Here is a 26822-nt window from a genome sequence, read left to right on the forward strand (position 1 = left end):
GGAGCTTGCTGTTTAGAAGTGTGGCTGCCATAGTGAGTGGTCAGACAAGGGCTTGGTGGAGAAATACTTTATAAATACCAGGGGAGAAGGGAAGTGTGTCCTCTCTCAGACACTGCTGAATCTCAGGATCTCAGCAAGGTCATAACCCGTCACTGCAAAGGAACAGCCCGATGGGTCACAGAACCGAGCACCACACAGCTGGGTGTCAGAAACACATTCACCGTGGCAGTGTTCAACCTGAGGAGGGGAAAGACTGGTCAATTCTGCTGCTCACTCTATGCTTGGGTCCCCATTCCCACCCTTCTACAAACATACCTCAATGGAGCCACTCTCTGGATTCCTGCTCAGCTTCCAGATGTGCACAAAGGTATCCTCAGCTGCAGAGAGTAGCTAAAAGAGAGAAAGCCATGAGGGATGTGCCAGGAGTCAGAATGTGGGCTAACGTGCCAGTCCAGGTACCTGGGGATGGTGTCACACTGAGTATGGAGACAAGCCTGGGCTATGCGTCTGAGTACCAGGATAAGGACTTAGGGATGCAGGACACTGACCTTGCCCACCTCTGGAGCTAGGTCCAGGGCACAGATGGTCCGGGCATGGGCGCTGATCTGGACATGGAGTGCTCCTGTAGTGGCATCATACAGACGCACTTGCCCATTCCCATATCCTGCTGCCACCATCCCCTGCCACAGCTGCACAGAGGGGCACGGGACCCTGCGAGGATGATGTTCAATTTTGGTTTCTCCAGACCCCAACACACTCCCTCCCCTCCGAAAGGCCACAACTCTTTTCTGCCTCTCCTACCCGAAGCCTGGGATTCGGGTCAGTAACGTGAACACAGTTCCTGACCTCCAGACACACAGAACTCCTGAGTCATCGGCTGTCACCATGTCAGCAACACCATCCTGAGGAGAAAGTCAGGGTCAGCTTTTCCCTTTACAATCTGTGGTCCAGAGTGCAGGGCAGGAGGGGAAGTGAAGCCATGCCTGCCTCTTTGCTTCTACAGAGGTGGGCCCTTCCTTTACCAGCTCAAGATACCAGATAGTCCCTTAAACACAGGTTCCTTGTAGGTCCTTATATAAGCCTCACAACCACCACCTCCCCTGCCTCCATCATGGAGCAGGAGAGGATGTATAACTGTTCCTTTGGGATAGGTGACAATAATAAAGCCACCAGTCCCTGACTTTTTTTGGAGGATTTGTAATGAGCCAATCACAGTCACAACTAGTCCCTAGGTCTTCTGACCTGGCCAAGGCAGACAAATCAGGTTCAGTGAATGGAACAAATGATAAAACCCACACCCTGTTTTCAAAAGGTTTGCAATCCATGAGGACAGGGCCTAATCAGAGCGAAGGTGGAGGGAGGGGATTACACTAGGGCTACAGATCTCTGGAAAGGCCAGCCCTGGAGCTGGGTCTCTCGCTCAAGTCCAGAGAAGGAAGCTACAGGGGTCAGTGTTGGAAATGGTTGGCTCCGACTTCTGGATTCACACCAGCATTGGAGAGTGATAGTGATTTTTATAGAACACTTAATGTAAAGTATGTTTTTCTCCAGATCTGAGGTTGCTACATCTAAGAAAGTACAGATGATCCCAAAGTCACACTTGGAGGTGCCTCCCAGTGTGAAGAGGGCTCCCAGGCCATGACAAGTAGAGGAAGTCTACTCACCTGTCCCTGGGCACGCTCAGTGGCAATGTCTGTGATTGGTGTCTGGTGCCCAGCCAGCTCCTCATTAAGTACAATGTTGGTACCCTTAGCAGGGATGTCAAACACCAGTATCCGACCAGACCATGTTCCTGCAGCCAGAACCAGTGTCCAACTGATGGCTTCCTGACCCCTCTGGGTCTCCAGTCACCACGTTAACACTCTCTCTACACCCTGGAAGTCTCCCACAGCCCTGACTTTCCATTTCACCACCCCTCCCTAAATGTTATGAGTCTCTGATACCCTCCCCTCCCCACCTTCCCCCTAACCCTTCACGAGTTTGTCAACCCTTCAGCATCCTCCTGGCTAAAAACCCATAACCATGTACCTCATAGACCTTAATGCCCTGCTATGAGTCCTCTCACCCACACAGATGAAGTGAACACTGGCAGCAATTCCTCGGGCAAACAGAGTCTGTGCTGAATATAAAGACAACCTTCAGAAACGGCCCCAGCAAATTCCCCCAGCTTCCACCCCTGCTCCACTTGGCCCTCCAGGTACCTGAGGAAGCATCTCCTGAATCCAAGGCATGCCAATAGACCATGAGGGAACCATCAGACTCATACATCTGTAAGACAGGGGCAAGGATGAGAGCATGATCCAGCTGACCCTTGCTGAGCTCTGGGCCCAGCACTTCACACAGCCATATTAGCCTGAGTCCACATTATCTTCAGACTTGTTCTGGTAGGCAGGCACTATTCTTATCCCTAGTTTTCAGAGGAGGACACTGAGGCAACGTGTACCAAAGGTCACAAAGTTATTGAAGGAGGCAGGTGGCTGAAATGGCACTTGAAGAGCGAAGAAAATGGAAAAGTATGAGGATGAAAATTGAGAAAGGGTGGGCTACACACATGGGAAATTTGGAAGCGTTTATTTGGAGGGAGCTGGGAAGGGTGGGGGCAGAAGAGAGAGGGGAGGAGAAATCTCTTCTCACCTGTATCCTTCGATGTGAGGTGAGAACCAGCAGTACTCTGAAGGGGAGGACACACCAGTGGACCTGGACAGACATCACAGTAGAGGGCATAAAGCTTCAATAGGGGTTAAAGAACAAAGGTAGAGCTGTTTAAGCAACACCTCTTTAACCCCTAGCCTCACCTGGGTGATAAGTGGGGGGCTCACTCCAACGCCTACTTTGACTTGGAGCTGGCGCTGGGCCAAGGGCATACCCCCAGGGGCAGAGCTGAGAATCTGGGCGCTCGGTCCATGAACCACTCCAAAATGCATGAGATCGCTTGCTGGAAGCTGCAGTACACTGAGGTTGTTAGACAAGGCGGCGGCAGAACCCCGAAGTGGGATGGAGCGCTCGCGGCGGTACATCCTGGGAGAGAGATACCAGAGTCACCGGAGGGAACCAGGAGAAGGCCACAGAGAGCATTTGGACAGGGGAGAAGGGTAATGAGATGCAATCGTGAGACACTAAGAGAGACCCTTGATCAACGGGTTCAACGAGAAAAGTGACAAGGAGGAGAGGATCCCACGGAGCAGGAGAGAGCCCCAGAGTTGAGTATTGCGGCCGCCAGGGAATCCCACAGATGGTGATGGAAAGACCTGGTAGTACCAACGCGCCAGCTTTAAAAAGGCAGAATGAGTCCTCTAGTCCTTCCTCCCACAATTTGGTTACCTGAAGGTTTACACCAAGGTCAGAGGTCACACCTGCAACCCCCTCCACTCCCACCCCCAGGTCTGTCTTGCCTGAAGCTACGATCCTCAGGTCCCTCCGAATCCGCCGCCACCATAGAGACGACGCACTGACGCAAGGCCTCTGGGCGTGGCCTGTGGCTGGAATGGGCGGCGTGCGGCGCAGTTGCCGAGGCAACCGTGGACCGTGCCTGAGACCCTCGGGGCTGCTGGTTGCCGAGGCGACCGTTGGGCCGCAATCGCGGAGGCTGCAGCAATGGAGGGTCCTGGAGGCAGCTGAAACACGGCGTTGGAGCGACTGTCGTGACAATGTCACACGAAGGCTCGGTGAGCTTCAGCTGGACTTAGGGAGTGCGCAAGAACTGGGGTTAGCCGGTGTATAGAGCAGTGGACTAGCTCTGGGTTCAAGATGGGCATGGTGTATCTCAGTTTCCGTGGTAAAGGGTCAATGGCTGGACCAGGTCAAGAGCAAGCGAATTCGGAAACAATGACCTGCTAGTTGTTAGTATTAACTCATTTATGCCGAGGAACCTGTTTCGGTGGGTAAACCAGAATCGGGCTCTAGGACTTGATGGGTGAATCTCTATCTTGACAGTTTCAAGACCATGAAATGGATCAAACAATTCAGAGGCTGACTTTAAAGTTAATTTATTGTATTATCATTATTTTTTTAGACAAGAGTGTGATTATGTAGACCAGCTGGCCTTTAACTCGGAGATCAGCCTGCCTCTGCCTCCAGATTGCTGGGATTAAAACCATGTGCTACCATGGCTGGCCTAGACCTCACTATATAGATCAGGTTACCCTTGAACTCATAGCTCCTTCCCATACCAACACTCTCCTATCCCACCGTCAAAAGCCAAATTGTTTAAGTTTAAAAAATTATTATTTTATGTGTATGGGTGTTTGGCCTGCATGTACGTTTGTGCCTGATCCCTGTAGAGACCAGGAGAAGGAACTGGAGGTACAGTTTTGAGCCATCATATGGATGCTGGGAACCAAAACCAGGTCCTCTGGAAGAGCAGCCAATGCTCTGAGCTGCTGAGCTGTCTCTCCTACTCCCAAAGTCAAGACATTAAAAAAAAGAAGAAGAAGAAAGAAAAAAAAAAGCAGAAGAACCTTAGGAAAATGAAAGAGTAAAAAAAAAAAAAACCAAAAAACTTTGTCCTCCTTTGTCAGTTGCACTCCCCATCTTTGTTAGATACAAGGCTGGGAGGAGACACCTAAGGGATCAGTTCTTTGTTTGGGGTTTAAAGATTTAGGCTGAACACAAGGAAGCACAGCTTTAATCCCAGCACTAGGGAGATGGTCTCTGGGAATTTATTGGGAGAGTAGGGAATAGGAGACTCCAAATTGCCTGAAAGGATAAATATTAGGAAATATAAAATGAGCAATAAGGTTGGAGGTGAGTAGGTAGATATAGGTTTACATTTGGAGGTAAGTTTTGGAAGGAACTATCTTCCTTCATTGTTTCACTTTGTAGCCCAGTCCAGCCTGGACTGGAGCTGTCCTGCTTTAGGCTCCTGAATGCTGGGTGTACTGGTATAAGCCACCACAACTGGCTCTGGTCATCTTTACAAATTTTTATTACTCATTTACATCTCTTTTGTGAAACATTATATCCCTAGTTTACCTTTGAGAAATAGTTGCTTTTCTATTGCTGTCAAAAAACACTATGACCAAAGCAACTTATAAAAGAGTTTACTTACTTGAAGAGATGGCTCAGTGGGTAATAGCTCTTGTTGCTCTTGCAATGGACCCTGGTTCAATTCCCAGCACTCACATGGTGGCTCACAGCCATCTATAACTCCTAATTCCAATGAACCTGACACCCTCCGTGACCGATGTAGGCACCAGGCACACATATGGTGCACATACATACATGTAGGTGCAACACTCATACACATACAAAATAAAAGTAAGTCTTTAAAAAAAAAGAGTTTACTTTGGGACTTACAGTTCTAGAAACTTAGAGTCCATGGGACTGTCATGATGGGGGAGCATGGCAACAGGCAGACAGGCAATGGTGCTGGAGGAATAACTGAGAGCTCCCATCTTGAGACAACAATTACAAGGCAAATAGAGCTAACTGCAAATGATGGGCTTTTGAAACCTCAAAACTGGCCTCTGGTTATTCACTTCCAACAAGGTTACACCTCCTAATCCTTCCCAGTTTCATAACTAGGGATCAAACATCCACATATATGAGCTTATGGGGACTGTTCTTATTCAGCCCACCACAGGGGTTTTTAATGATTTGTTTGTTTGTTTGTTTTTCGAGACAAGGTTTCTCTGTAGCTTTGGAGCCTATCCTGGAACTTGCTCTGTAGGCCAGACTGGTCTTGAACTCATAGAGATCAGCCTGCCTCTGCCTTCCAAGTGCTGAGATTAAAAGGAGTGTGCCACCACCGTTTGGCCTTTAATGATTTTTAAAATTTTTGTTATATTTATTTATGTGTGTGTGTGTAGGAGTGTATGCCACAGTGCATAGATGGAGGTTGGAGGATGACTTGCAGGAGTTGGTTCTCTACCTGTGGTCCTGGGAATCAAACTGGTCATTAGACTTGGCAGCAAGCACCTTTACCTAAATGAGTCATCTTACCAACCCTCATTTTATTTCTCTTTGTTTTTAAGAGGTTTTAATATATCTGGGCATGTTTTTCTTTTCCATTTTTTTTTTTTTTGTGAATTTGGGAAGCAAGAGTCAGGTTTTGGAATTAGACAAATCTGGATATGAATTCTAACTATACTACTTCCCAGGTGTGATCTGAGGCAAACTACATAAAATGAGAATAAAAATAATGGTTAAAGATGGTCTAGAGCAGGGTGGTGGTGACACACGCCTTTAATCCCAGCTCTTGGGAGGCAGAGGCAGGTGGATCTCTGTGAGTTTGAGGGCAGCCTAGTCTACAAAGCTACATAGAAAACCCTGTCTTCAAAAACAAAAACAATATACAAACAAAAAAAGGCCTGTAATCCTACCTATTCTATTTGGGAGGCAAAAGGACCATGAATCAGAGGGGATGGATGTCATCAAGGAAGCTGTTTTTCAAGCTCAATAGGACTGATACTCATATAAAACTCACAAGGATTGTGGTAGCATGAACAGGGCCTGTACAAGTTTGAGCCAGATAAGGTCCCAGTGCTGTGGGGGGAAGTGGACACAAGCTCCCATCCCCACCCAAGAAGCTATTTCCACTTGGTAACCACTTACAAAGGAAAAATCAATTTTACCCAGTGGAGTCTCCCTGGGTATATAACTACACTTAATGGTAGTTCCCATGCCCAGAAGTAGATGGCCAACAAAAACTATCTCCATGGTGCTTTTGTAGATTGTTTCATTTGGACTTTTAAAAAAATCTTTCAGGTCTTTTGCTTGTATATGGTTTCTGATTTTGTGTTTATATTGCTTTTGTTTTGGTGTGTGTGTGTGTGTGTGTGTGTGTGTGTGTGTGTGTTTGTACCTTTTCACTGTTTTATTTTTTATTTTATTCTGATTTGTTTGCCTTTTTAATTTTCCTGCTTTCTAAAGAGAAAGAGAGAAAGAAGGCCTGGAGTTGGATGAGAGGGGAAGTGAGGAAGATATGGAAGAGGGGAGAAGGGAAACTGATCGGAAGGTATTGTATTAATTTTCAATTAAGAAAAAGAGGACCACAAGTTAATTTCAAGGCCTGCTTGGACTACAGAGTTCAAGACGTTCCTAGGTACCTTAGTGAGATCTCAAAGTAAAAACAACAAAGCATGGTGGGTGGGGGAGAGTAGCAACACACACCTTTAATTCCAGCACTGGGAGGCAGAGGCAGGTGGATCTCTGTGAGTTTGAGGCCAGCCTGGTCCACAAGGAGAGTTCCAGGACAGATAGGGTTACATAAAGAGACTCTGTTTCAAATAGACAAAAGTGCAGAGGCATAGGGATTTAGTCTAGTGATAGAGAGCATGTACAATGTCCTGGGTTTAATCCCCAGAACACACATACAAAGGCAACAAACAAACCAAACACAGAGACCCGGGCATGGTGTCACATTCCCATAATTCTAGGATTTGAGAGGCAGAGGCAGGAGAATTGCTGAAACTTTGAGGCATGCCTAGTCTATGTAGCAAGTTCGAGGCCAGTTACACAACAAGATTGTTCCCAACAAACAAAAACAGAGAAGACTAAGTGTTCACAGATTCAAGTTCTTTGAACTCTCAAGAACTTGGACACTGCAGTAAGGCAAATAGCAAGAGCCGTAAATTGAGCACGGTTAGGTCTGGGGTTCAGTTTGCATCCAAACAGGCCAGGGCTAACTTCTGTCAAGTATCAGTTTCCTTGCTTAGTGGACTGTTGAGTGTTAAATTGAATCGAATACTTCAAAGTGTCGCTCCGCCGCATCACAGACTGTAGGTACCTTGTCCTGGTCCCCTTTCTTAGTAAACATCTTGAGAAAGTGTCTTTCCAGCCCATCAGTCCGATCCCCTCGGTTTCCTGTCCTGAGTGCCCGTTTCATTCCCACAGAGGCAGGTGCGAGACCGTGGGGTGACCCGCTCCAAGGCTGAAAAAGCTCGGCCACCCACCCAGCCAGTTCCGCAGGTGGACATCGTGCCTGGGCGGCTCAATGAGGCAGAATGGATTGCGTTTATGTCCCTGGAGGAGGGCGAGGACGTAGTAGGTGACATCTTGGCCGACCTTCTGACTCGAGTCATGGAGTGTGCCTTCAAAGTCTACCTGACCCAGCAGGTGGGCCCAGATCTGGGACTTCCAGACCCATCTATCTCTTCTGCCTCTTCTGGTGAGGCTGAGACCCTCCCTCGCTTCCACAGTGCGTCCCGTTCACCATTAGCCAGGCCCGAGAGGCCATGCTACAGATCACTGAGTGGCGTTTCCTGGCCCGGGATGAGGGAGAATCTGCAGTGGCGGAGGACCCCACATGGGGCGAGGACGAGGAGCCCCTGGCATGCACCACGGATGCCTGGGCCCAGGGCTCCGTGCCTGTCCTGCACGCACCGGCACCCGTTGGTGTAGAGGAGCACTTCCAAGGCGAAGTAAGCCCAAGCCCCCAGCCTCCTTCCGACAGAAGCCTCCTCCGGAGCCGCTCAGGACCACGAAGTGAGGTCCTTCCCCTCCCCTTCCGACATCTCATTACCCTTGTGTGTTTCCCCAGGAACCTGGGAACTCGGACCGGTTCCTTTTAGGTTCACCGTGGTTGGACAGAGACTCCCAGGAGCCAACAGCATCTTCACAGCCTTCTGCCGAGACAAGAGTCATCCCAGGACTCACGCCCACCTTGGAGGAGTTTCAGGAAGCTGAGCCCCAGGACGACTTCGAAGAACCCGATGGCCAGGAGCAAAGCGACGTCTTGGTCACGTCTTTAAAGGAACCTAGCCACATCTTGACCGGGCCGTCGAAGCAGTCTTCACCACCTTCAGCCCACAGCCCCCAACTTTCCCTGGATCTGCCCCATGTAGTCAGCCTCCAGATCTCTGAGAAGGGATCATCATCCCTCAGCTCCCATCTGTCCCTCGAGGATCTTTACAACGGCTTGCCTCAGCCAGACGCTGCAGGGGACCGGCTGAAACGGGAAAGCAAGGGCACGCCCCGCGCCCCCTCGGTCGGGTCTGTGTCCCTCCTCAGTGCGCTCACCCTAGAAAGGCCCTCCTGGTCGCAGCTGCCTGAATGCTTGGATTCGCCGCAAACCCGCAAGATGCCCATGGTGCGTCTGGATCCCGCGCGGTTGCCCCGTCGCTGGGTGCGCCCTGTGGCCGAGGTCCTGATCCCAGAAACCGAAACGCGCCCTTTGGAAATATACCGCGGGCGCCCGCGGGGTGAAAAGAGCCAAGCTGGGGCCCGAACCCCAGCAAGCCGGTCCCAAGCCCTCGGCTTGCACGCGCCCCCCAAACTCCAGGCCTCTCCCTTAAAGTTCCCTCTCCCTTGTAATGCTCCATTCCGTGCTTTGGGCCCGGATCCTACTTTAAACTTGGCCCAATCCGCACCAACCTTCGGATCAAAGTTGCCGTTCCTCAGCCCAGGGTTCCGCTTCCTCCCCACAAAACCAGGCCCTCCCGAAGTCTCCAGCAGTCCCAGTCCCAAATTATGGCCTCGAGCTAAGTGGCCGAGTGGTTGGGAGAGGGAGGCTGAGCAGCTAGGCGAGCTGTGGGGGGGTCGTACTCGCGTGCCTCCACAGGGCCAGGAACCTGCTGCTGACGACGCCTCGGACGACTCTGGATGGCCCCTAGCGGCGCCCCAGGTCCTCGAGGCCACGTCCCAGGTTCTGTGGAAGCCCATGGTTCTTTCAGAGACCATGAAGCTGGTTCCTGGTGTGAGTATGTGGAACCGGGGTACCCAGGAGTTGCTCAGCCCTGATGCCATCCTGGAGGAGGCTGAAGGAGGCACCTCCAATGGGGCTGAGCAGCAACCCATCCAGACAGGTGTGTCCAAGCCCCAGGTGATTATGGCACAGCTAATAAGGAAGGAAACCCCCAAAGCCTGGCTGCTCCCAGCCAAGCCTGTGCCCCACTCTGGGAATTGAACCCTGCCCAAAATAAACATGTGTTGCCGCAGGAACTGACTGGCGAGATGGTGTTATTTCTTCCAAGGCTATCTATCCTCTAACTGGACTGACTCCAGGAGGGCACAGCCATAGGAGACACAGAAGCATTGTAGACACATCTTTGCCCCCTCAAACACACCTTAAAGGAGAAGATATGAGGACTGTAAGGGACGGGGATGTAAGTGGGGGGTGGGGATGAGGTATCTGGCTCCCCAGGGAGAACTTTGCCCTTTCAATAGAGGAGGAAGGGCACAGCTGAGGTTATAAGCATAGAGTGATTCCATACATGAGTTCAACCTGCTTTCCTGACTCCTGGAGTTTAGTCAGTTCACCTTGGATTGAAAAATCCATTCTTTTCTGTTGCTTTTTGCTCCTGTTTTTTGGGAATTGAACCTAGAACTTTGAATATGCCAGGAAAATACTGTATCATACAGACATACAGGTAAAACACTCATACATACCCAATAAATCTTAAACAATTACAACATACACATAAATTTGTGGTTGCACAACACGAAACAGCAAAAGATTAGAAACAGGGCCTGGAAGATGGCTCAGCCAGTAAAGCACTTGCTATGCACAGCAAAGCCAAGCATTGAGGCCCTGGGTACAAATCCTATAATCCCATATTAGTGCCTATAGTCCCTGCACTGGGCAAGTCGATGGGAGGATCCCTTAGACTTGCTGGTTAGTCAGTCCAGTTAGAATTGATGAGTTCCAGGTTCAGTGAGAGCCCTTGTGTCAAAAAAATAAGGTAGAGCGTGAATGATGAGGACACCTAGGTCAACTTCTGACCTCCAAATGCACCCACACACATGCACCCACACAAACATATACACACAACTAGAAACAAAATAACTAGAGGAACCAGTTAATAAATCTGTATATCTACAAATGATGACCCCCCTCAGTTTTTCAAGTCAGGGTCTCTTGTAGCCTAGTCTGGCTATCAGGCCATGGATGGCCTTGAACTCCTGATCCCTCAACTTCCCAAATGCTGGGATTACAGACAGCAGTTTGTATGACTAGGAAAGATCCCCCTGCCCATTTGAATTTGATGGGTCAGTTAAGTTAAGAGTACTTATCCTCTCCCAGAGTACCTGGGTTCAATTCCCAGCACCCACACAGCAGTTCAGCTCGCAAACTTCTCTATCTCCAGTTCCAGGGGATCAAACACCCTCTTCTGGCCTCCCCACGTGCATGTGCCTGGTGGACAGATATACCATACATACAGGCAAAACACCATACACATAAAATGAATAAATCTTATGGAGAAGAGTGTCATCATATGTACTATACTACCCTTTGCATAAGAAATGGAAGGAGTAGAATTCTGTTCATATGTGATTGTATTTAAATAAAACACTTAGAAGGCTGGGCGGTGGTGGCACACAAAGCCACAGAGAAACCCTGTTTCAAAAAAACAAAACAAAACAAAAAACAAACAAAAAAAAGTTCTAGAAGATGACCAAGAAACTAAGTACCTGTAGCAGGCAAGGAGGCTGGGCTAGATTGGAATAAAGGTTAAAGGGAGGCTTCTCAGTACATACTTTTATACTGGGGGAGGGTGGTGAGACAGGGTTCCTTTCTTTTTCTTTTTTTTTTTTTTTTTTTTTTTTTTTTTGGTTTTTCAAGACAGGGTTTCTCTGTGTAGTCCTGGCTGTCCTGAAACTCGCTCTATAGTCCAGGCTGCCCCAAATTCAGAGATTCAACTGCCTTTGCTGCTTGAGTTTTTTGTTTTGTTTTGTTTTTAAAATGAGACAGGGTCTTACTTTGTAATCCTGGCTGGCCTGGAACTTGCTAAAATAACAGATGGGCCTTGAACTCATAGACAACTACCTGCCCCTTCCTTCAGAGTGCTGGGATTAAAGGCATATGCCACTGTGCCTAGCTTAGTGAATATTTAAAGTATTAATTTGATTATTGTATTTTATTTAGTAGTGTGGTGTGTGTGTGTGTGTGTGTGTGTGTGTGTGTGTGTGTGTGTGTGTGTTTGCTCAGTTCTCTCCTACTTTCATGTGGGTTCCAGGAATCAAACACCTTGTTAGGCTTCTGTGACAAGTTCTTTTACCAGCAGAGCCATTTCACAGGTTCTAGCTTGGTCTTTGAATGGTGGGAATGCAGTGTATGTTCAGAATAACTGGAAATATTTAGAAGGTGAAATGGGAGTGAAAAGGAACTCAAGTAGAGGTGTCCATCTTTTCTAGATCAGTCACTGATAGTCTCATTTTACAAATAAGGAAACGGCACTGAGAGGTTAAATATCCAGCCCAGGATTTCACACAGCTAGTAAACTGAAGGTAGAACTGGAACCCGTCTGTGAAATCCTAACTCACTCGCTCCTGCACATTTGCACAATCCTTCCTTCACGCCTGCCTTCCTTCATTGTACACTTGTCTACAAGTGTTCCTCCTTGGAACCCCAGGTTACTCTAGAACTTGGGGCGATCTTCCTGCCTCACCCTTTCAAGTACTTAGTTTTAACAAGCCAATAAATACTCAAAAGCTAGCAAAGAGACATGGAAGAAAAAAAAGTCTTCGAGATGCCCCCTCTCAATGATTCTTTCCTCTTGGCCCTAGCCAAGGAGGAGCTGAGGAACGGCTGAAGAGGGGCTAGAAAAGGTGTGGACATTTGAGTTTACCTCTCTCTTCCCAGACTCCGCCTCCACATACGTCTCTTTTAGAGAACATACAAAACAAAAACTTCCAAGAAGTCCCCCGGTCCTCCGCCTGTAGAGGGCGCTCACCCCACCGCGCCTCTCCACTGTGGTCCTAATCGACTTCCCAGGAGTAGTGCGCGTGCGCTGGGGTGCACCCTGCCGCAGGTGTCTAGCTCAGTGCCTTATCCATGTCTTCTTTACCTCGCTCGGCGTGACCTTGTCAGCCAGGGCGGGGCTGCAGGAATGAGGAGACTTTACCCGGAACTCTAGAGTTTCCTGGGACCCGAGGGCTCCGTGGGTCGCTGCGGCGGGGTCGGGCTGCGCGCCGGGCAGCCGCGGGGCGGGGCGGGGCGGGGCGGCGGCGGGGCGGGCGGGCAGTAAGTCCCGCGGCGGCGGCGGGGCAGAGCCGGGCGCGGAGCCCTGACAGCAGGTATGGGGTGGCGACCCCGCCAGCTGCCTGCTGAGCTGCCCCGGAGCTCGCGCGGAGCTGGCGGGGGTCCCGGAGCAAGGGTCAGGTGGGGCCGGAGGGTGGGTGGCACCCCGACGGACGGGCGCGGGCCTGGGGCCCCGGTGAGCGCGTCTCCCAGGCTTGCCCACTAGCCTCCGGCTCTACAAGGGGCCCCTGCTTGCCCCGACCCGTGCCGGACCCAGGTTTCCTGTGGACACGTGGTTGGGAGTTTGTGTTAAACGAAGACAAAAAAAAAATAATAATAATAATCCTAGGGGGTTCAAACATGGGGGTCTGGAAATAGGTTTGTTGTGTGACTGGACTGCTCCCTGTCCTGAGGTCCGACTAGGATGGCAAGATGGTCCTTGTGAAGTCATCTTGTTCATACAACCCTTTGCACTGTGGGCTGGGCAACGAGTAAAGCACACTGACGCGAAACTGCTGTTTTGAAGGAGGCACATCTTCAGAACCGAACAGCAGCGCGGAGAGCAGCAAGCGCCTGTTGGCCGCTTGGTACCCTAGTGTACTTTAAAAATCTAGAGATGGCATTCTTAGCCTACTGTGTTGCCAAAGCCTGAACTGCACTATATTTAAGGAGATAGGATAACCTTAAAAAAAATGGTGTATGAGTGTAGGTCCCTCCAGAACCAGAGATGTCCGACCCGGGCAGCTGGAGTTACAGCTGGTTGTAGGTCCCGGTAACTAAACTCAGGTTTTCTGTAAGAGCAGTAGATTCTCTTAACTGCTGAGCCACCTCTTCAGCCCCCGTAACATTTTATTTTGTAAAGGCGCTTTATATTTATATCTGCTTGAAAGTTTATGGTTCAAGTTTTCTCATCTACAGACTCAGAACTTTTAGTATGCTCGTGGTATTTATCAGGAGTCTCCCAACTAGGATATATGTGGAGAAATTCCCGAAATAGACTGGGAGATACTGGGTTTTGTTTCTTTGCTTGTTTTGTTTTTGGTCGTGCCTCTGCTTAACATCTGGTGCAGTTTGGGAAATGAAGTTCCAGAAATAGAAACCCACCATTGTAAAGGGGCAATGTGTGTCAATGGTTTTTTACTTTAATGGGAATGTGTTTAGTTTAATAGGGTGTGGTGAAAATACAAACCTAATCCATTCTGAGTTTGTAACAGGTTGCCAGGTGATGCTAGTGCCTGCTGGTCTGGGACCGGATTCTTAGTAGCAGATCACTGAATTGACCCAACATGTTTTGCTGCCTGCTATGCAGAACGATCTGCTGCCATGGGTCATTCACTTTGTTCAGACCTTAAAACAGGAGTCAGGACTAGGCGACCTCTCAGCCTCCTCTCATCTCAATGCTGGGGTTCTAACCCAGTTACCTTTGTGGCAATTGACTTCCATATATGATACCCTTATCAGTTAGGCAGGTTTTACAAATTGGTTAGAACATTTCTAACAATAGGGAAATAACTAAATATTTGATGTGAACATACTTTAAAAAAGTTTTTGAATTTATTTAACTTTATTTTATGTGCATTGGTGTGAAGGTGTCAGATCCCCTGGAACTGGAGTTACAGACAGTTGTGAGCTGCCATGTGGGTGCTGGAAATTGAACCTGGGTCCTTTGGAAGAGCAGCCAGTGCCCTTAACCACTGAGCCATCTCTCCAGCCCCCTGGTTTGAACATTCCTAACAATGGGGAACTAACTAGATATAAAGTATCTCTCCCTGCCTCTTTCTCTCCCTTTCAACCTCCTCCCCCCTTTGAATAGCGTCTCATGTAGTACAGGCTGGCCTCAAACTCCCTATGTTGTCAAGGCGGACCTTGAGCAACTGCTTCTACCTTCCCTTCCCAGTTGCTAGGATTACAGGCATGAGGCATCTCATCTTATTCATGGGATAGCACACTAAAGATGTTCTTGAGGTTTGGTGAAGTAAATCCCTGCAGTATCCATTCTTCTTGTCTGTTTCTTGGAATGAAACCAAAGAACAGCAACTTATTTTTAAAAAGTTGACTCTTACCAGATGTGGTGGTACTCAACTTTTTTGTTATTATTTTTGTTTTTCTAGACAGGATTTATCTGTGTAGTCCTGGCTGTCCTGGAACTCACTTTGTAGAACTGTGCTTCCCAAGTGCTAGGATTAAAGATGTGTGCCACTACACCTGGCTTTGTGATAGTCAACTTTAATTCAGCACTTGGGAGGCAGAGGTAAGAGGGTTTCTGGGAGGTGGGGGCCATCCTGGTCTATGTATCGAGTTCCAGAACAGCTAGGGCTACATAGAGAGACCCTGTTTCAAAAAACAAAAAAAAAACTTGCCAAGTGTGGTGGCATATACTTTTTACATTAGCACTGGGGAGCCAGAATCAGGCATATCTTTGTGAGTTTGAGGCCAGCCTACTCTACATATTGAGCTCCAGGACAGCCTTAGCTACTTAAACAGAAATAAAACAGGAAGTTGGCTCTTAAGCCATGCATATGATACATATTTGCAATCCCAGACTCTGGGAGGACAATACAGAAAGATTGCTTTGAGTTTGGGAACAGTCAGGGCTATATAGTGAGTTCCAAGCCAGCCTCAGCTACAGAGGGAAGCCCTGCCTCCAAAACTGAAGTTCGCTAAGGGAAACTACTGACTCTTAGAGCTTTTTCTTCTAACTGAATCGGTCCTTACTTCTTTCACCACATTAATGAAAACTCAATCAAGTTTGTTTTGCACATGATGGACTTTAGCTGGACTTTGAAGGATGGGTGTGGTGTGCAAGACTACAGAAAGCTCTGGAAGGAGCCATAGTGGCTCAGAGATGAGACTGTGCACACCCAAACCAGGATTGTTAGATGACCTCAGGAAGAGAGACACGGAAGGGACCGCAGATGAGCGTGAGCAAAGCAGTGCTTGAGAATGTATATTTATCTCACTGTGGTGCGAACAGTGGTTAAAGTGGAGGAGGAGAGAGGAAAGAGGCAGGGATTTTGTACAGTAATAGAGGACTTCGGTCGATGGTGGCAACAGTGATGCCTTGCTTTTATGTTTAACTGTGGTTACAGAGCTTTATGGGCATGATGCAGTTTGATGGCAGAGCGGCAGTGGAAGCATCGAAAAGGAGAAATGGTTTGCTTTAACCTTCAAAGCTACCAGATGGCAGAGCAGAGTGCTGACAGTGGTAATGGAGGAGAAAGGAAGGATGCTCAGCTAAGCCTGACTGGATGTGAGGGTAAAGCGGAGAAGAAGACTCTGAAGGAACAGGAAGAGTCAAAGAGGTTAGGAGAATCGTAAGACCATCAGCTGCTGCCCTCTGGGGCGGCTCCGCCGGTGGCAGTGGCTACCTGGAAGTGGAGGTTAGGACTGTAGTTGGTGTGGCCTGCTTTAGAGGCTAGTTAGTTTTGGAGGGGATTTCATACATCTGTTTTGTATCAAGGGAGATGGAGACTGGGTTCCCAGTGTCCCCTGTCACCCTTGGCTACAGTTTGTTCTGGAAGCTGGGGGTCTGACTATCAATGCTGTGATGTTTGCTACTCAGAGTGTGTGCCCATGGACCAGGACAAGGTAAGAGGTTGCCTGATGGAAATGTATCTTAGGGTCCTTGGGGATTCTGACTTTGACATAGTGACGTTTTCTTTCTGAAATTCAGGGGTACTAGTTGAGGTTGGCTGATGGGTCAAGTTCATGTGCATCCTGACCTTTCCCTGCCCATTCTTTTTTTTTTTTTTTTTAATAGAAGTTGTTCTTTTTTTTTTTTTTATGTATACAACATGCTGCTTCCATGTGTATCTGCACACCAGAAGTGGGCACCAGATCTTATAACTGATGGTTGTGAGCCACCCTGTGGTTGCTGAGAATTGAACTCAGGACCTCTGGAAGAGCAGTCAGTGCTCTTAACCGCTGAGCCATCTCTCCAGCCCTCCCTGCCCATTCTTATCTCAGAGGGGCTTCATAGCAGCAGAGAGTGGGGCCTTGATGCCCTCAGAGCCTTTCCAACATTCAAGATCTGCATTTTACTTAGGATGTGGTCTGTGGTTCCTTTATCATGGAAGCATATGAGCTTGAGATTGTGTGTTAGTACCAACTTTCATAGGCCCTGGGCTTAGGCTCCTATCTGAAAGAGCTTCATGCACTGCTGTGTGTGTGTGTGTGTGTGTGTGTGTGTGTGTGTGTGTGTGTGATATGCACACATGTGGGTCAGGGGGTATGTCCCCGTGCACGTGCCTGTAGGTCAAAGAAGGTGGCATCCTCTAACACTCCCTGACTTACTCTTCTGTTTGTGAGACAGTCTCACTGTGTGTCCTTGGCTAGCCGATATGTAGACCAGGCTGGCCTCAAACTCATAGAGATATGCTTTCCTCAGCCTTCCAAGTGCCGGGATGCCTTATTCCTTTTGAAGCACTCAGCAAACCCCAGAGATTCTCTTTTATTTTCACCCCTGACAGTGCTGGAGCTAGAGTCTGAACTCGGGCCTTGTGGTTGCACAGTGAGCCCTTTTAACCACTGAGCCAACCCTCCAGCTCCACTCTTGTGGGCTGTAAGGGTGGGCCATTCTGCTCTGAAATCTGGCCCTGGTTGTATGCCTAGAGCCTGGCTGGGACAGTAACTTTTGAATATTATGTGCTTCTCTAGGCAAAGCACAGTAGATCCAAGTAGCCAGAATGTGAGAACTTTGGGATCAAAGAGAGGTTATTGCTGTTCACAGTGAAGTTAATAAAAACATTTTTATTGCATGTGTGTCCCCGCATGTGTGTACACACATATATAGGTCAGAAGGACAACTTGTAGGAATTGGTTCTTTCTATCATATAGGTCTTTCTATCATATAGTATCCATATAGGATACAAAGGAATCAAACTTAGATAATCAGACTGGGCAGCAGATTTACCTACTGAGCTGTCTCACTGGCCCCCACTGGGAGATTTTAGACAAGGACTAGCATGAGTGTATTTTAGGAGGCTGAGGATGGAGAGGCTGAAGGGGCAGTTATGGGTTCAGGCTACTGGGAGACTCTTAAGATGGATGTAACAAATGTTTTGTGGCTGAGCTGAAATTAGACCGAGGAGGATGGAGAGGAGTGGATGAATCTGAGAAGCTACAGCAACAGAATTAACCTAAGTAATGACTAATTGCTTCAAATAAGAGGGGGCTGTTGGAGGTGACTCACCTATCTAACCTGGACAGACTGTGGTGCCAGGAACAAAGAGGAAATACGGAAGAGAGGTCTCTGAGGGGAAGGTGCAGATGTGTTTGGGGCATGTTGAACTCGAGTGGTCTGTGATGCTAGCAGCCAGGTGGAGAGGTGGACTCTGGGTTTCAGAAGAGTCTGTTGGCTGAGGGTGAAGTGGCAGGATGAGCTCTTGCAGCCACACGTAGAGACAGCGGGGAGCTAACAGAGGAGACTGGGAATCCTGTGCCCGTGTGAAGGCTGCCGAGGAAGCCAGGAAGGAGACCATTTCTGGGGAGGGAGTCCCCATCTTCATTTGCTTCAGGGTAGCCCAACAGGGTGAGCTTGACAAGTGCACCTGGAGGTTGGGGAGTCAAGACGCTCTGGTCACCAGGGCCCCTTCACTTTGAAAATGTGAACAGCTCCTGTGGGGCAGTGTGGGAGTGCAGGACTTGATGAAAAGGAGGCATGCAAACACAGTTTGGCAGAGAGAGGAAGAATACGTATTGTGGCAGCTGGCAGAGGATACAGAAAGAACTAGAAATAGTTTTTCCTAGAATTGAAGAGGCCAGGGCAAATTTTTGTGATGATGTGTAAGAACCAGTAGAGGGTGCAGCTGAAATGAAAGTCCTCACAAGAGGAGGTGAACAGGTGGAGAGTAATGGAAGGAGGAATGAATTTAGGAAGAAACAGGCAATGATGGATACAAAGGAATTCTTACCTAATAGGCTGATTTTCCTTTCTCAGCAAGACTGTTTGCTGAGGGGTAGGTGGTCAGTGTGAGTTCCATCAGGAATAGATGATTGGATATGGTAAGAGAAGCCCAATACAGCTGATCAGAATAAAGAGAAAGCTTTGAGATAAGCCCAGGAGTGTGGCAGAGCCTCTCTGAGCTGGAGTCCTATTCTTTCAAGCCTCTTCATCTTCATTGTAATGATAGCGGCTGACATTTGTTGAGTGCTTTACCCCAGACTCAGTTTTAAGTGCTCTTCAGGGGGGTGTGTGTGTGTGTGTGTGTGTGTGTGTGTGTGTGTGTGTGTGTGTGTGTGTGTGTGCGCGCGCGTGTGTTTAAAACAGGGTGTAACTCTGTAGAGGTATATGGTCCACGCTAGCTTTGAGCTGCCCAAGCCCTCCTGTGGTTTTTCACAACAGTCCTGTCAGAGTATATTGCTGTTTTACAGAAAGGGAACTTGAGGTGTGCCGGGTTTTATTAGGCTTAATGTTCATGTTTGGTGAGTTTCTCCTCAGAAATGGGAGACCTTCTCCCAAGGCATTAGAGAAGGGAGCGGTTTAGTGGGCAGGGAGGTGGGGTTCATTGCTGCCAAAGGGGAATTCACAGATTTTAGAGTGACTGCCCAGCATCCAAAGACAAGTACCCAATGGCTGCTTGTCAGGTATCGCAGGATGAGACTGTCACTTGAGACAGTGACTAAGAAGAGAGACCTTTTTCCCATCCTCCAAAAAAGGAAAATGCGTTCTGTCACTCAGTTTTGGGACTGTGCAGACCTATACATCCTTATGTTACAGTTTGGTTTTTAGCTCACCTTTGAGTTCTCCCAGTCCGTGTGGTGGGTAAGGTCTGCAGGCAAGGCCTGCCCTCGAGGAGTGGAGGGAAAGTGGTAGATGGCATGGATAGAGGAGAAACAAACTCACCTGTTTTTGCTGCAGCCACTGGAGCATCTCTGTGTCCTTCGTTTTGAGGTTGCTATGGATACGCCTTTGCAAGGTGGTTTGAGGAGATTGATCTCCATTATGATCAGGTGATGACGTGGGTTTTAAAAAAGAAAGGATGGCCTGGTCTGCCTCTGAGGAGTGGCTCGTTAGCTGCTCAGGCAACAGAGGCACAGCCACCTCGGCAGTGCCTTTGTTGGCTGCCTTGGCTTTTGCTGAAGTTGTGAAATGGTGCATCTACCTCAGTAGAGCGCAGTCTCGGTGCTCCCTGCCTGCCTGCTGGGTCCTAGTGCCAGGATCTTGCTGGTTGATTCAGGGAAAAGAACTAAATCAGACTTGGAAACTAGGCAAGTGGGAGGCACTCTTGCTGTCAGTGTGAGGTTTGCTGCTGTCGAGTATGGGACTGGGTGCTTTGCACCCTTCTGCAGAAGTTTCTTTCTCAAGATAAGTGAGAGGTATTGTGTAGCTGGAACTTTTTTTCTGGTTCCCGGAGGTGGACGTGGGAAATCCTGGGTAGTTGTTGGAGTAAGGGAAACTTCGGGGGTGGGGAGAGCTCCCTTCAGATTGGGAGTAGGATGCAGGCATTTCTGGGGTTAAGGAGTTTGAACGGTGAAGAATGTCTACTTAAGATCCACTCCTCTCTCTGTAAGATTGGCAAGGCAGGTATTGGAGTAGGACCCAGGCCCCAAAGCTCCGTGTGTTCTGTCTTGCTGGGTTTGTTCAGTTCAGCCTCCAGCATCCTCTCTAAGCAAGCCGGCCTTTCCCACTTGACTCCGGAAGGCATGCACACACACTCACCTCTTCTTTACTAGTGCTTTCAGAGTTTGGCTCTACTGTCAGACTGCCCAGGTTTCAAACCAGCCCCTCCTGGGGTAGGATCAGTGAGAGCAAAATGTGGGATTAGCCCAGGACCAGAGTTTGGCAGTGTGAGACTGAAAGAGAATTAGAGTGTTAAGGGATCCTGAGGTGCTGGGGAAAAAAATGAAAAAAGATAGAAGTGACAGAAGGAGAAAAAAAAAAAAAAGGATGAAAAGGCTTTCACCCTCACCGTCCGTGTGTCATGTCTGCCCCCCCCAAACACAGATCCCTTCTGGTGTCTTTTATAGTCCCACCTCCTTTCTCCTCAGTCCATTCTCCTTAGTCCTTAACTTCTGGCAAGCACCGATATCACAGGTTCACCTTGGAAGCAGGCGATGAAACACATTTTAGTGTGCACAGTTGAATTTGCCCCAGAAAAGGCCCTAAGCACATGCCCAGTTTGCCTTTCCCCATACTGTTTTGATCCTCATTCTTTTTTCTGTTTTTAAAAAATTCTTTTGTGTGCATACAATACATGTGAGCATTCGTATGTACCAGTGCAGGCACACACGTGCCCCAGAGGAAAACCTCTTGTTGTTGGTCCTGGCCTTACACCTTGTTTGAGATGGTCTCTTGAGGATTCCTGCCCCCCCCCATCTCCCTAGGGTGGGACAGATGCATGTCTTCAGGCTCATGTGGTGTCAGGCACCTTACCCACGGAGCCACCTCCCAGCCCTTTACCCTCATTCTTACTGTTCACACATGAAAGCATCCCAGTCTGTTCATTTGCCAATTTTATTTTTTGTGTGTTATTTTATAAATATTTACTATTTACTTATGTGTGTTTGCAAGTACATGTGTGTGTAGGTGCCTGAGGAGACCAGAAGAGAGTCAAATCTTGTGGAGCTGGAATACCAGGTGCTTGTGAGCTTTACAGGGTGGGTGCTGAGGACCAGCTCGGGTCCCCTGTAATAGCAGCAAACGCTGCCAGCCCCTGAGCCACCTCTCTAGCCCTTATTTGCTAATTTTTGTGTTCATTCATCTCTTCATTTATTGCAACTTTAGAGTGTCTGTTGTGAAAGCAGGTCTTCATTGCTTCGTGGATACAGTAACTACAGAGACGCCTACATCTGACTGAGCTGTTTGTGTCAGGTCAGACACTGTAACAGATCCTTTGCTTATGAGATAGTCTTTCTGTGTACTCCAAGTGCTGGTATGTCTTGCTCCCCAGCTCCTGGCTTGATTTCTTTATTCTTTGTAACATCCATGTGAGATCAAGAATGCCTTTTCGTGTGTGCCGATTAGGTTAGTCTGGGTCAGTAAGTTAAACATCTTGCCCAGTCATGCAGGTGAGGAAGCATGAGAACAGAGCTGTGTCCTGGGCTGTATATGGAGCTCATGCCAGTCTGCCGTCTTTCCTAGCATGTCTTCTGTCTCAGGGACTTCCCAGACTCCTTTGGTACTCATTCTGAATTAGCCTTTCGGTCTGTCTGTCTATCTGTCTGTCTGTCTTTCCCTTCTCACCCCATGCTTACCACTGCAGCATGCTCTTTGTGACCCTGCCTTTTCAGCTTGCTCCTGTGTCCACTCTATACAGCATGTTTGATCTTCCTAAAGCAGTTTCACTATGCCACTCCACAGCTCAGGAATGAGACTGACTTCCCGTTGTCACTGGATTCAGTCCATCCATCTCTGCCTCTCCTTACTTCCTAGTGCATCTCAGTGTGTTTATTTATTCAGTAGGTAATTGACTCTCTGCATGGAGGGCAATTGCATCATAAAGAGAAGTTGTGGACTTCCCTGCAGAAGGCTTTATAGTTTGACAGAAGAACCCAAGTGGATACTTTATGTCTCTGTCCATTCTGTGTTCATACCTTAAATGGCTTCTGTATAGCCCCAAACCAGACAAAGAAGCTCCACAATTCAAGGCACAGTCAGATAATGTTTTCCCATTTCTAATTTTGTATAATGTTTATTGTCTATACATTTGAAGAATATATATATATATATATATATATATACATATACATATATATATATATATATACACACACATATATATATATATATATATATATATATATATATATATATTTATTCCTGGCAGGTAGTACTGTAGTTTTAGTACTCCTTACCATGCTTTCTCTTATTTGAGTCTTGCAATACTAATTGTCAGGTGTTCCCATTTGGTAGAATAAACAACTCTCAAGAAGTAGTATATCCATGTGTTGCGAGAGCATAGTGAGGCTGTTCTTACACCTCCTTCTGCCTTCCTAGTGCTGGGATTGCAGGTTTATGTTTTTTGCTGTGTGTTTCGATGGTAGTATGGTTTAGAGCTTGGTCTTGGAATAGTGAGGGGTAGTAGAAATACCAAGAATTCTTGAGCAGGTTTGGGCTCTACTGTGTAACTTGAGGGAGAGTGGGTCTCTAAGCCTCAGTGTTCTTGTCTGTATCATCCTTGGCCTGTCCTGGAGTTATTGTGATAGCCACATGTGGTAATGCTGGTGTTCTTAGCTAGTTTTTATTGAGCACTTAGACTTACAAGACAGTTATTGTGCTAAATGTTCTTACTTGATTTAATTATTTTATTTAGATATTATTTTATTATTTTATTTAGATATATAGATATCTAAATAAAATATGTATATGCACATATTCATTGGCAAATTTAAGATTTATTTTATTCTTCATTGTGTGTGTGTGTGTGTGCCTGTGTGTGGGGATGTGCACGTGTGCTAATGGGGAGGTCAGAGGGGTCAGACTCCCCAGAGCTACCTAATGTGGGAGCTGGGGACCAAACCCAGGTCCTCTGCAAGAGCTGAGCCACCTCTCTAATGCTTATTTTTATTTTTAAAAAGGATTCATTTTATTTTTAAATTGTGTGTGTACAAGTGTAGGTTCCTGCAGAGGCCAGAGGCATCTCATCCTAAGCTGGAGTTACAGGTGGTTGGGAGTAGCACAGGGGTGCTGGTAACCAAACCCAGGTCCTCATCAAGAACAACAAATGCCGTGGCTGGAGAGATGGCTCAGAGGTTAAGAGCACTGACTGCTGCTCTTCCAGAGGTCTGAGTTCAATTCCCAGCAACCACATGGTGGCTCACAACCATCTGTAATGAGACCTGGTGCCCTCTTCTGACATGCAGGCAGGACAGTATGTACATAATAGATAAATCTTTAAAAAAAAAAAAAAAGAAGTGATTGTGGGGGACTGGCACCCACTCATAAAAAAAAAAAAAAAAAAAAGAACAAATGTCTTTAACCACTGAGCATCTCTCCAATCCTGTCCTAATTTTTTTTTTTTTTTTTTTTTGGTTTTTCGAGACAGGGTTTCTTTGTGTAGCTTTGGAGCCTATCCTGGCACTCGCTCTGGAGACCAGGCTGGCCTTGAACTCACAGAGATCCGCCTGCCTCTGCCTCCTGAGTGCTGGGATTAAAGGCGTGCGCCACCAACGCCTGTCCTGTCCTAAATATTTTGTTGTTTTTTTTAAGTTTTACTTTATTTTATGTGTGTGAGTGTTTTTTCCTGCATATATATGTCTGCACCATGTGTGTGCCATGCCCTCTGAGGTCAGAAAAGGGCATTAGATCCTCTAGGACTGGAACTGAAGACAGTTGTGAGCCTCTGTGTGGGTGCTGGGATGAACCTAGGTTCTCTTCAAGAGCAGCCAGTGCTCTTAATTGCTGAGACATTTCCCAGCCCCACTTTCTGTCCTATCCACTGAGCCATCTTCGGAGCCCACAAGTGATGTTTTTGAAATGTGTTCTGTAGACTGCAAATACTCTGAATGGGTCTAGTATGATTGCTTGGGGCAGATTGTCCCTGCCCTCCTGTACGGTGGGGAATAAGGAAGGGAGAGCAACCTGGGCCAAAATGGCTCTGCCCGCCTGGTGCAGTGGGGAGTAAGGAGGGGAGAGCAACCTGGAGACTGCAGGGAGAGAGACAAAGGGGTGATTTCTAGTGGTTCTGGGCACAAGTGAAGATAGAGAGAATATTTGAATTAAACCTTTAAGTTAGCATATAAAGTGATGGGCTTCACTATGGCATTTCACTCTTACTCATCACCTTAGAGAACTGTCTTGGGGTCTCGTTCTGCTGTTGTGGCTAGTGGGCAGAGTGCCAGAAGTTGCAGTTTTTGTTGGTGAAGGAAGACAAGTTTATCTGGGGATTTAGGTCCACATTACAGCCAGGCAACCCAGTGGTTAGATCCCAGGCTAACTTTGCTTATGGGATAAGGACCCTGTTGATTCCCAGTCATTGACAGATGAGTAAATAAAGGAGGTAGTATGTGGAGACCTCACAAGAATGAGTAATTTCATTAAATTAACAGCATTTGCTTTTAAATTATGGAGGTGATATAGCATTATTAAGGAATTTTATCAAGTATGCAACTATAAAATATAAATTAGGTTAGCCTGGCAGTGGTGGCGCACGCCTCTAATTCCAGCACTCAGGAGGCAGAGGCAGGTGGATCTCTCGGAGTTGGAGACCAGCTTGGTCTACATAGAGTTCCAGGACAGCCAGGACTACACAAAGAAACTCTGTCTCAAAAAAAAAACAATAATAAACAAACAAATACATAAATAAATGATGGGCTTGTTGGGTCTGATGTTAGGAGACAAGGCCAAGGATACAAGAGATAGGGACAGAGGTAGAGTGGGCTTGGGCCCAAGGGGACAGTGGGGTTCTTGGTATTTGAAAACTGCCTTTAATAATCTATTTGACTATGATATCTTCGAGATCAGAGCCTGGCCTGACACAATAAGCAGAAGAGGAGTGATTGTGGGGCCTCTGCCATTGCAGGGGTCAGAGCTGGGGTACTTACCAGCTTTCTCTGTGTGAGCGCGTCTCCATTTCTGCCCTCCTTTGCTCTTTATCTGACTCAGTGTGAGGCTGAAATTCAGACCCTATTCATGTGGATTTGGACCTGAGTCCAGGTATTTTTTGGGAAGGTGACACAGAAAAGCAACCGAAAGATAGAGATAGAGATAGATAGATAGATAGATAGATAGATAGACTCTCTCTCTCTCTCTCTCTCTCTCTCTCTCTCTCTGTGTGTGGTGTGTGTGTGTGTGTGTGTGTGTGTGTGTGTGTGTGAATGCTGCAGGCAGCTGATCATTTTGAAGTAACACTTGATGCTTGGGTACCTGCTGAGGCTTCACATTCTAGGGGTGTGGGCAGTGATGGGGGGTGTACAGGTGAGGAAGAATTGCTAGAGTAGTATACGTCAGTGCTGAGGCTTTTTGGGTGGCCCCATCCCTGGGTTCTAGCTGGTCTTGTCTGGCCCAGGTGAAGCCGGGGAGCACTAGGACCCAGAGGCCAGCATGCTTCCTGACAGTCTAGAGCAGCAGCACTAGCGCAGAGTGAGACTCATCAGCTGGCAAGCGGGGCTCAGTGTCTCTGGGTTCAGGAATCCTTGGGCAGTAGAAGGGACTTGCTCCTCAGTCCCATCACTGCCCCTACCCCTACCGAGGGAGGCCCATGGACGGAGGGAGGTCCGTGCCTGACGGCTTCTGAGCCCGACCCTGCGGGCCCATCACCCTGACCCCTCCTGCCTAGGTTTCTGCCTTTTCTCTCTGTCTTTGGCTAGCTGGGGGAGGGGGAGAGTCCGGGTGAGCAACATGGCCCAGAGCAAGAGGCACACGTACAGCCGGGTAAGTGGCCTCAATCAATGTGGGATGGCCCTGGGTGGGCTGTTAGAGCAGGCCCCGGTTCCTGTGGACATGGCTTGTGTGGGGGCTGGGGAGACAGACTGGCCCTCAGCTGAGGCACTCACACACTGGGCTTCCAAGGAGCCTTCAGAGCTATGATACTAGCAGGCTGGACAACCGCCCCCCCCCAGGTTGGGCTCTAACTGGGACCTTCCAGGCTTGACCTCTGACTCCATCTGGCCCAGAGGCTAGGAGCTTGTGAGGGGTCCAGTCTGTCTCCCACAGTCAGAAGACCTTGTAGTGAGGCCCTTTCCAGATGCTCTGCTGTCTGTCCCTGCGCTCTCTCCTGTCTGAGACGAGATTTGCATCCATTGATGCAGCCACCTGATTCTGAGAGGCGTGTAGGGAGGTGTAGGAGGGTCTTTTCTGAGTTTGTGTCCAGCCTGGATGTCACTGGCAGGTTCCTTTATTGCTAGGCCCATGGTATCCACACTGTCCCAGGTATGATTTGGGGTCCCCACATCCTTAGGAGCTATGTCCTTACCTTCCTGGCTGGGCTTTTTGAGGAGGGGAGTTAGGGAAAGACAGGCTGGGAATTGTTTTGATGTCCCTGGC

The 26822-nt window shown here is 48.1% G+C and overlaps 3 protein-coding genes across 6 annotated transcripts in view; 2 read left to right on the forward strand and 1 right to left on the reverse strand.

Annotated features, from left to right (window-relative positions):
- Positions 1-33: 33 nt before the first annotated feature.
- Positions 34-12847, reverse strand: Wdr54 (WD repeat domain 54). 3 transcript variants are annotated; one of them, XM_035448794.1, is made up of 10 exons: positions 12726-12847; positions 2796-3018; positions 2635-2697; positions 2202-2268; positions 2066-2119; positions 1665-1792; positions 802-902; positions 549-711; positions 316-390; positions 34-237 (listed from the first exon to the last, which is right to left on the reverse strand). In XM_035448794.1, the coding sequence occupies exons 2-10, from the start codon at positions 3015-3017 to the stop codon at positions 106-108; spliced, it is 1005 nt and encodes a 334-aa protein (XP_035304685.1). In that variant the 5' UTR covers position 3018; positions 12726-12847; the 3' UTR covers positions 34-105. The 3 variants fall into 3 exon arrangements, with proteins under 3 accessions (XP_035304685.1, XP_027285213.1, XP_027285212.1); XM_027429412.2 differs by lacking the exon at positions 12726-12847 and adding an exon at positions 12507-12700; XM_027429411.2 differs by lacking the exon at positions 12726-12847 and adding an exon at positions 3393-3468.
- CUNH2orf81 (chromosome unknown C2orf81 homolog) lies at positions 2984-9874 on the forward strand. Its single transcript, XM_027429398.2, has 4 exons — positions 2984-3665; positions 7834-8055; positions 8139-8360; positions 8480-9874. Exons 1-4 carry the CDS (start codon positions 3648-3650, stop codon positions 9842-9844), a joined length of 1827 nt encoding a protein of 608 aa, XP_027285199.1. The 5' UTR covers positions 2984-3647; the 3' UTR covers positions 9845-9874.
- A 45-nt stretch (positions 12848-12892) lies between the features above and the next one.
- Dctn1 (dynactin subunit 1) overlaps positions 12893-26822 on the forward strand; it is a 34314-nt gene continuing 20384 nt past the window's right edge. Inside the window, exons 1-2 of one of the 2 annotated variants that reach the window (XM_035448605.1) lie at positions 12914-12954; positions 15988-16200. The gene's annotated coding sequence lies outside the window, so the exon portion shown is untranslated. Of the gene's footprint in view, positions 12955-15987; positions 16201-26822 lie in introns of both variants that reach the window. The other variant, XM_035448604.1, reaches the window with a different exon arrangement.

This window comes from Cricetulus griseus, chromosome 8, assembly GCF_003668045.3.
Source record: "Cricetulus griseus strain 17A/GY chromosome 8, alternate assembly CriGri-PICRH-1.0, whole genome shotgun sequence".
NCBI lineage: Eukaryota > Metazoa > Chordata > Mammalia > Rodentia > Cricetidae > Cricetulus > Cricetulus griseus.